Below are 10475 nucleotides of genomic sequence, written 5' to 3' on the forward strand. Positions count from 1 at the left end.
AAGGAAAGCAGAATGTCCCATAGGGCATTAGAGCTACAGGACAGGAGTTTCACAAAGAACGGAATGTTACTGGTATACAGGTGACCACTGATGTTTGGAGACTGGATCACTTCAAAAGAATGTCACAAAGTGGAATCCTAGGAAACTGCTGCTGGTGGCTATTTTAACCAATAAAATGGAGATTTCATTTGATTTAAGGCTCAAGATTGAACCTCAGAGGAAGACCAGAGGTTGAGGTCAGGAAAGCAAGGGACTACTTGGGAAACTGTGAGGTCAAATAAGAGCAGGTGCCTGGACGGACAGGCAATGTCTGTTTCTTGATCTGGGTGCTGTTTGCCTCAGGCAGGTCCAGCTTGTGAAAATCATTGAGATGTCCACTCACAAAAATATATGCACTGTTCTGAGTGATGACTCCATTTCAGTAAAGAGTTTAACAAGTATTGCTGTATTACTTCATGTCAATGACCAACAGTGAGATCTAGTACATGTACCCTTACAAAGGTCATGCAAACAAATGAATGAAATAAATAATAGCTATACAATTTAAGGAGCTCTGATAGCATAGTGGTTACGAATCAGGCTGCTAACCTGAAGGTCGGCAGTTCGAAACTACCAGCGGTTCCACAAGAGAATGATGAGGCATTCTGCTCCCATAAAGGTTTACAGCTTCGGAAACTCTGTGCAGGGTCACTATGAGTTGGAACTGACTCCACGGTACTTAACAACAACAAACACAATTTAAGGAGTCCTGGTGTGGTGCTGTGGGTTAATGTACTGGACTGCAAAGTTGGTTTGAATCACAAGGTCAGCAGTTCAAGCTCACCAGTCGCTACTTGGAAACCTATACAGGGTTGCTATGGGACGAAACTGACTCGACGGCACTTAACAACATACAATTGAAAATGTTGATGGGAGTTCTCTGATGTTCCTGCATCAATCCATCCTCACACACACCCTGGTAGATTTGGAAAGAGCCACAGATAATATCAGAAGCCAGTCACAACGTTCATTAGGATGATAAGATGGTGAATGTATTTGTAGGGTAGAATCAGACAATCATGTCCTAGGCCAGAGCTTCAATATCCTTATCGCTTAGTCTTTATTAAAGGTTTGCAGAGATAAATGGAAAACAACACTCTAACCTCATGAAGAGCAAATTAAGAAGCAAGACTGCAGGGAATCAAATATGTTGTACTGACCTGTCATAAACACTTACTCATAAACAAGTAAACATACACCACACTCCTTTTACCCTCAGGTGATTCTGGCTTTTGGACTTCTAAATTCACTGTTTTCAGGGTCTACTTCTAGCTGAGCACCTTAATAGGAATGGAGGTTATAAGAGCCCTGCTATGAACCCAACAAGGAGGCTCAACTAGAAAATAATCCAGTTTTTCTTTCTGTCGGTCGTCATGGAAACTAATCTCAAATATTTCAAAGGCTGACTAATACTAAAAGGACAGCATTCTTCAAGGGCATCTATTCATTTGCTTCACATTTTAAAGGGACCAAAACCTGTGAACTTAACATTTTAATCTGTAGATTTTCAATAGATTTTCACTGGTTGAACAGGAGATATCCATGAAAACAAAATGCAGATAGCTGTTTGTCAGGAGAAAAAATTGACTTTTTTCCTTCAAGTATCTCTCAAAGATATATTCATACCCTATTTCTTACTCTTCAAATTTGTCTTAGAAGAAGTTGGACTGCTTGCTTCTTTGAAGCGATGATGGTGTGACTTTGTCTCACATATTTTGGACATGCTTTCAGGAGGTACTAAGGAGTTCTGGTAGCACAGTGGTTACGAATTGGGCTGCTAACCTCAGGGTTAGCAGTTCGAAACTACCAGCTGTTCCATGGGAGAATGATGAGGCTTTCTGCTCCTGTAAAGATATACAGCCTCGGAAACCCTGTACAGGGTCGCTATGAGTCAAAACCGACTCCATGGCACATAACAACAACACCATCAGGAGGTACTAGTTCCTCGAGAACATCATGCTCATTGAGGGTCAGTGAAAGGGGAAGATGCTCATCAAGATGCTTATGATTAACACTTTGCTGCAACAGGGAGCTCAAAAACAGCAACTGTGAGAATGGCACAGGACTGGGCAGTGTTTTGTTCTGTTGTGCATAGCACTATTATAAATTGGAACTGACTCAACAGCACCTAACAAGAACAAATCTCCTTCCAGTAGTGCCACTGCACTGCACTTTGGACCACTGCTTCTTATCTCTGGTCTTCCCAGAAGGGAAATTTTTACATCTGTAATTCCTGACTTTTAAAAAAAGGCTGCTCTTTCTATTCATGAGTCCTCAAGAGACATGCCTGAGAGGGTGCATTCAGTTTTAATGTGCACTTTTAGGTTGACCCATTTTACACAATCAGCTTTCTGGAAAGCTCTTGGGGTCTTATGTCAATTAAATTCCACTACCCGTTTCTCAAAGTTTAATTGTACAGTGTTGTCAGCTTCTTTTTTTCTTGCTGCTCCCCCAAACAAGTGACATAATCCTTTTGGAAGAAGAGTCAAGGTAGGGATTAGTCTGAAGCTTCCAATTACAGTTTCTGAGAGCTTTGTGCCAGCTGACGTAATTCTACCAACCGAGGCTCAGACACGTTCAGGACATGACCTGCCGAGCAGAGCATCTGTCAGCGCCAACCTGAGTGGGCTATTTAAAGCAGCTCTGTGGTGATGTGGAGCTGAGGCCTGGAGGCAGCGCCAGGGCGGTGGGGAGTACTTGCCCTGGGCAATGTTTGCAGATGGAGCTCAGGGTATCAGAAGCAAGAATGGGACAGGGTGAGGGGCCAATCATTAGAGGGTGACAGAGGATGCTGGCAGAGGCAGGCAGAGGCATCTTAATGAGAGGAAGGAGAATACCACTTGAACAAATAACTTCTCCTTTTCAACCCCAAAATAAGAAGGGCTGCTTGCATATATCATAACTGTGCTTACACAAACTTGGGGATGGCACACATTTGTTGTCTTCTCACCTTTCACATTTGCAGGCTGATGGGAATGAAAAGACACTTGGTTGTCGGTTTTTAAAATTTTAATTTTAGCTGTTATTTTAGCTGTCCAAATGTTCCTTCGACATCCAGTTAATATTATAAAACAGAGTTCCAGCTTTTGGAAGGAGATCAGGGTAAGATTCAGATGTGAGGCACTGTTTTTGGAACTGTATTTAAATCTTTATATTATTTGAGGACATACGTTCTCAGCCACATGGCCTCAGTTTTACTTGTTAGGATTCTCCCTATTGGGTTTAGCATACAGTTTTACAAGCTTCTAGAAAGCCTGTTCTCTTATGTCAGAAATAGACCCTGAGTCAAGAAGTGAGGTTTATAAAGGAAAGGCTCCAGGGAGACACCAGAAAGTGAGTGGGGGAAGTACAGAGAAAAGGGGAGTCTGGCAAGGGCATGATTTCAGGTGAAGTCCCAGATTCCCCAGGGGAATGCTAGCATGGAAGTTACTCCTCAGAATATGTCCTTGAGGTAAAAAGCTGGGTTTCTGGACTCCCAAACTTGTTGGTCACTGGCAGCGGGCAGGTGGGTATGCAGGTTCCAATGCCAGGTCACAGGTATGTGTCATCCTTTAACTACAAGGCACTCCGAAGCTTGGGGGAGAGGCACATGGAGCTGGGAAAAGAGACCCCACTGGATCTGGTGGCACACTCTTGCCACCACCCAGAGCTCCTCCAGTTAGGATTCTTTCATCATGTTCTGCTCCAAGAGGAAATGAATAATATCTTTGGAAAGTCCAGGGATTGGCTTTTCATCATCCAGAGAGACATTTCCTTCTCCCAGTGGGTAGAAGGAGACGTCCTTAGAATGTCTCTGTAACACAGAACAGCCATCCCGGTTGAAGATGACCTGTGCCATTTGAAAACTGCGGAGGGCATACTTTTGGCTCTCCTGGTCCTTCAGTTCAGCAGTTTTCTGAGACAGGCACTGGAACACAGATGTGGAGAGTGGGTTTCGGGATGCTGGTGGTGGATGGCCAAACAGTTCATAGAATTTATCCAAGGATTTCCGAAGTTCATCCTCCTCCGGGGTTTCTGGTTGGCTTTTCACAGAAGGGTCAAGCCAGGAGTTTTCAGAGATCCCGGCATCATTCTGTTCAGTATTTAGGTTACTGGTGTCTACAAGACAAACATATTCCAATATTGGATCACACAATCTAAAACACCAAAAAACTAGCCAAGGACAGAAGACACCTTTTTCCTCATCAACACGGTGCTACGTGGTACCCTGTGAAGGGCAGCACACATCCCATGAGGTGGCTGAACTGCAGCATCAATGGACTCCATGTGTCCAACCACCCTGGAGTCATGCCACCTGCTTGCTCACAAAAAGAATATTTGATTTACACGTATCAGAGGTTCTTTTTTAAATTTTAATTTTATTGTGGTGGGAATAGAAAAAAATATATAAGACAACACACTCAACTATTTCTACATGTACAATTCAGTGATACTGATTACATTCTTCAAGCTGTATTTCTCACTATCCATTTCCAATTTCCAATTCATTCTACCACCATTAACATAAACACAAGGTCCCCTAAACAGAAGCTATCTCTTCTCCCTTCCCTCCACTAGAAACCAATCTTTGGCTTCTAGATATTTGCTTATTTCACATAAAAGAGATCATACAGTATTTGTCCTTTTGCAAGTGATTTCATTTCAAAAAAGTATTTTGTTGTTGAGAATAAATAACAAAACATACGCCAATTCAACATTTGTTTCCATCATACAGTTTGTACAACTGTGTAACAAGATTATATCCTTGGAGTTGTATAATCATTCTCATCCTCCTTTTCTGAGTTGCTCTTCTGCTCTTCCCCCATTAACATAAACTTACTGCCCCCTAGCATCTGGAGTTACTCTTTATCAATTTGATCCTATACAGATAGTTCTTAAGGGAGCATTAAGCTCAAAGCAGATATTTTTTTACTAGTTAATAATCTAAGCTATCATTTGGTTTTAAGTAGACGTTAGGGATTTGTTTTTTATCTAAGTTTTAAAGATTATCTAAGGGCAACAGTTTCAGAGGTTCAGGAAGTCCAGAAAAACATAAGAATTTATCATTCTGTTTTTCATGGTCCCTCTTTTGAACAAGATTCTTCTATAAACTCTGATCAGCATGTACAGTAATGATAGCCAGGTACCATCATGGCAAAAGAGACTGTTGTTAATGGAGACAATTACCAACACATTCCATAGTCTCCTATTTCTGACTTTCCTTTCTCTGGTGCTCCAGGTGAATAGAAACCATTTGTTGTGCCTTGGATGGCACAACAATAACTGTCATTGCTGTAAATATATCTATCAACAACTTTGCCAATTCAACTTTTTGCAGTGTACAACTTACTGATAGCAATTATAAACTCATCTGTGCAACGCTAATCCTAACTGGTGTGATTTTTCTATCAACAGTAACTCTATTTTTCCGTTCCTCCCCACACTTAATGGTGTTGTTGTTGTTGGGTTGTACAGGGGTTCCAAGGAGCAGCTGGTGAGTTTGAACCTCCGACCTTGTGGCGAGCAGTCCAGGTCTTCTGGTGGGTGGTTTTGATCTGCATCACCCTGATGACTAGTGAGAATGAGCACCTTTTCATGTGCTTGGTGCCATGGGAATGTCCTCCTTGGTAAAATGTCTGCTCAAGTTCTCTGCTCATTTTTTGATTGTGTCATCTGTCTTTTTGTTGTTCAGTTGTAAAAGTTTCAGATAAGTATTCTGGATATTAGACACTTATTAGATAAGTAGTTCTTGGAAAAATTTATCCCAACTGAGAGATGTGTCTTCAATTTGCTGATAAAGTCCTTTGATGAATAAAACATTTAATTTTATGAGGTCCCAGTTACCTATTTTGTCTTTTGTTTTTCTGATAATGCATCAGAACTAATATGGATAGAATTGTTGTTGTTGTAATTAAGTGCTTTCAAGTCAGTTCTGACTCAAAGCAACCCTGTATAGGGTTTTCAAGGAGTGAATGGTGGGTTTGAACCACTGACCTTGCAATTAATAGTTCAGTGCTTATCCTACAGTGCCATACCAGGACTCCTAGGTAGAATTATGTATTGCAAATCTTAAACTTTCCACCTGTCGTTACAATTCTATTTGGGACTGGGTTGTGTTTGTTATGGTATAGCTTGTTTTAAGTCACTGTCTTTTCAGATGAAAGGAGCAGATTAAACAAGAGATAGTGAAAGATAGATTCCATGCCACAGAAAAATCATAAAGAGCTGAAGAACAGAAGCTGAAAATAGACAAGAACCTTTCCTCAGGGCAGACAGAGAAAGCCTTGCCGTAAATCAGACTTCTAGCCTTCTAAACTGTGAGGAGTCCTGGTGTGGGGTTGTGGGTTAATGCACTGAACTGCAAGGTCGGTTTGAACCACGAGGTTTGCGGTTCAAGTTCACCAGCCACTCCTTGGAGACCCTATACAGGATCGTAATGAGCTGGAACCAACTTGATGGCATTTAACAACAATAAACTGTGAGAAAGTAAATTTCTGTTTGTTAAAGTCATCCATTTGTGGTATTTCAGTTATAGCAGCACTAAATGACTAAGACAGTCACAAACAAGGTTCTACAGACTTGCCCCAATATTTTCTTTTAAGAATTTTATGGATTTAATTTCCATATTTAGGTCCTTGATCCATTTTGAATTAGTTTTTGTGCATGATATGAGGCATGGATCCTGATTCATTCCTCTGCATGTGGAAATCCAATTTTCCCAGCAACATTTACTGAAGGGTTTCTTACTTCACCTAGTGAATGGAGTTAGCTGTTCCACGGGAGAAAAATGAGGCTGTTTTCTCCCATAAAGATTTACAGTCTTGAGAACCCTATAGGTTTATCAGGAGAAGGAAGAAGTTCAAGCTGTATTGAAGGCACTGGCAAAAAACAAGACTCCAGGAATAGACAAAATACATATAGAAATGTTTCAACAAATTGATGCAGTGCTGGAGACACTTGCTCATCTATGCCAAGAAATTTAGAAGAGAGCTACCTCTAGGCAACCAATTGGAAGAGATCCATATTTGTGTCCATTCCAAAGAAAGGTGACCCAATGGACTGCAGAAATCATCTAACAATATCATTAAATACCACATCAAGTACAATTCTGCTGAGGATACTTTAAAGATGATTGCAGCAGTACATTGACAAAGAGCTGCCAGAAACCCGAGCTGGATTCAGAAAAGAATGTGAAACAAGGGATATCACTGTTGACATCAGATAGATCTTGGCTGAAAACAGAGAATACCAGAAAGATGTTTACATTCGCTTTATTGGTTATGCAAAGGCATTTGACTGTGTGGACCATAATAAACTATGAATAACATTGTGAAAAACGAACATTCCAGAACACTATACTGTGCTTATAAGGAACTTGTAGGCACCAACAGACAGATGTAGAAACAGGACAAGGGGATATCGAGTGGTTTAAAATCAGGAAAGGTGTGTACCAGGGTTGTATCCTTTCGCCATACTTATTCAATCTGCATGATTATCAAATAACCCAAGAAGCTGGATTATATGAAGAAGAATGTGACATCAGGATTGGAGGAAGACTCATTAACAACCTGCAACGATACTTACTGATGAATAGCAAAGACTACAGCCTTCAGTGCAGACTGTGCCTCAATGTAAATAAAATGAAAATCCTCACAACATTATGACTAATGGTGAAAAGACTGAAGTTGTCAAGACTTCATTTTTTGCTTGGATCCAAAATCAATACTCATGGAAGTTGCAGTCAAGAAACCAAGCGGCATACTGCAAAACCCCTTTAAAATATTAAAGAGCAAAGACATCACTTTGAGGATCAGGTATGCCTGATCCAAGCCATGGTATTTTCAATCACCTCATATACATGTGAAAATTGGACAATGAATAAGGAAGACCATGGAAGAATTCATGTATTTGAATTATGGTGTTGGAGAAGAATATTGAAAGCACCATAGACTACCAGAAGAACAAACAAATTCGTCTTGGAAGAAGTATAGCCAGAAAGGAGAATGGTTGAGACTTCATCTCTCATACTTTGTACATGTTGTTAGGAGGAAAAGTCCTTAGAGGACATCCTGCTAGGTAAAGTAGAGGGTCAGCCAAAAAGAGGATGACCCCAATGAAAGGGAATGACACAGAGGCAGCAACAATGAGCTCAAACATAACAACCACTGTAAGGATAGCACAGGACTGGGCAGTGTTTCATTCTGTTATGCAAAGGATTGCTGTGAGTCGGAACTGACTTGATGGCACCTAACAATGACAATAAAAACAACAACATGAGTCAGAATCAACTCGTTGGCAGTGGGTTTTGTTTTTTGGACTTTGCACATAGGCAGGTATTCAAAGAATACCTTTATAAGAAGCTATATTATAATTCATTACAAGTTACTACAAGACTTATGAAAGAATGTAGACAACCATGTCCCTTAATTAAGGTACTTGGAACCTAACTAAGATGAGGAGACATACCTCTAGACACTGTAATAATCATAGCATATATGTAAATACAGAGTGCTGGTGTGGCACTATGGTTTAATACACCGGACTGCAAGGTTGGTTTGAAATGCAAGATTGGTGGTTCAAACTCACCAACAGCTTCTTGGAAACCCTATACAGACAGGTTGCTATAGATCAGAACCAACTCAACAGCACTTAACAAATACGTAAATACACAATAACATTATGATATTAACTGGGTACTGTGTGTATTCAAAGAACAAATACAATACAAGGGAAGGAACACCATGCAGCAGAAGCAATGAGGGGTCCCTCTTTGGAAGAGTTACTTGCAGTCTTATTATAAAATGAATAATGGAAATAGGGAAGGAAACCAATGAACAAAGACCCAATGGCAAATAGAAGCAGAAACTGAACTATTCCATGACTGAGCAGCTGGCAATGCCTTTAGCAAACTGGGACCACGCTAGAGAAAGATAAAAGAATTCAGAGTGCTCAGAGAGTCTACTATGCCCACCTTACCAACAACAGTGACTAGGGTTATACCATTCAGTAGTGGGGAGAGTGTTACCACTACACTAGTTTCCAGTGTAAAATTAAGTCCCAGACCCCTCAACCATAAATCATGAAAAGAATACTCTGTTATTCCCAGAGCTTCTGCCCAGTTCTCCTGCCTGAGTTCCTCCCAACAACTCCATTGCTGGATTTACACCTCCTAGATGTGCTTGTGGAGTCTTGGTGTGGTGCTGTGGGTTAATGCGTCAGACTGCAAAGCCGTTTGAACTGCAAGGTCAGTGGTTCAAGCTCACCAGTGGCTCCTCAGAAACCCTATACAGGGTCACTATGGGTGGGAACTGACTCAATAGCACTTAACAACAAGGACAGATGTGCTTGTGAGTTGGGCTGCATTTCTTATGGTGTCTTGGTGTGGCATTGTGGGCTAATGTGTCACACTGCAAAGTCATTTGAACTTCAAGGTCAGTCGTTCAAGCTCATCAGCTGCTCCTTGGAAACCCTATACAGGGTCGCTAAGGGTCAGAATCGATTCGACAGCACTTAACAACAACACCACAAAAAAGATGGGTATAGAGCCAAGAAGGGTCAATGAGAGAAGCTGGAAGAGAAAGGGGGGAAATCAGCAGTAACATTGAGGAAGATGATGTATTTCTAAAACTGTCCACTTAGAGGTAATTTATATAGGACACTCTAAGTAGCTTATCATGTGTGCCTGTATACTTTGATATGTAAGTTGTAAAATTTTCATTTGTGTTTCATTTAATTTTGAAATTCAGCATCCACAAAAGATCCTTAAAAACCAGCTTGTCCCCCATCCAGAACCTTCTGAAGTGGGACATTCTCATTTGAAAGTACAAGCAGATCAACCTGAAGCAGCTAGAGGAACAGAAGATACTTCTTGAAAGAAAGACCAGCAGGAAAACCCCAAAACAAAAATGGCAGTCAGTTTGGCTGCTACAAGAACAAGCAAGCTGTTTTCCGGGGAGCCATCAAGGCAGGACAAGCCCCCCTCAAAAACTGAAACTCAGAGGGAGCACATGAGCAGGCATGTAAGCTTGCTGGCAACCATGTTGGGCTACTGGTGAGTGGAAGAGGGGTGAAAGCAAAAATGAAGCTATGGGCTGAGTTTGACCATGTTCCATAGACTCCCGTAGACCTGGAGATGACAGAGAGAAGAGGAAGGGCTGGTTGCTCTGAAGTGTGGTTAGATTTGGGGACTCCTGAGCCCTTCGACAAGGACATAGCCATGGAGGGCTAGAGCTGAGAGTGAAGCATCCAGCTGATATAAAGTGAGGGGAGATGTATAAGAATGCCCCAAAACCAACATACCAACTGAAAGGGAAGGAGTCTTCATATCAAGTATCAATCCTATCCCCTCTGTACACAGGGGTGATAGGGACGGGCAACTTAGGCACTGGCTACCTAAAATGGGGGTAGGGAGAGGAGGGAGCACTATAAAGGCACAAAATGGCTGGCTTACAAGTTTT

At 41.3% G+C, this 10475-nt stretch overlaps 1 protein-coding gene across 1 annotated transcript in view; it reads right to left on the bottom strand.

The window, feature by feature from the left end:
- Positions 1 to 3697: 3697 nt before the first annotated feature.
- LOC102825786 (chromosome unknown open reading frame, human C20orf196) overlaps positions 3698 to 10475 on the bottom strand; it is a 132319-nt gene continuing 125541 nt past the window's right edge. The window contains exon 2 of the mRNA XM_006870420.1: positions 3698 to 4137. Coding sequence (XP_006870482.1) covers positions 3698 to 4137 — 440 coding nt within the window. The remainder of the gene's footprint in view (positions 4138 to 10475) is intronic.

Source organism: Chrysochloris asiatica, unplaced genomic scaffold (assembly GCF_000296735.1).
Source record: "Chrysochloris asiatica unplaced genomic scaffold, ChrAsi1.0 scaffold00141, whole genome shotgun sequence".
Classification (NCBI taxonomy): Eukaryota; Metazoa; Chordata; class Mammalia; order Afrosoricida; family Chrysochloridae; genus Chrysochloris; species Chrysochloris asiatica.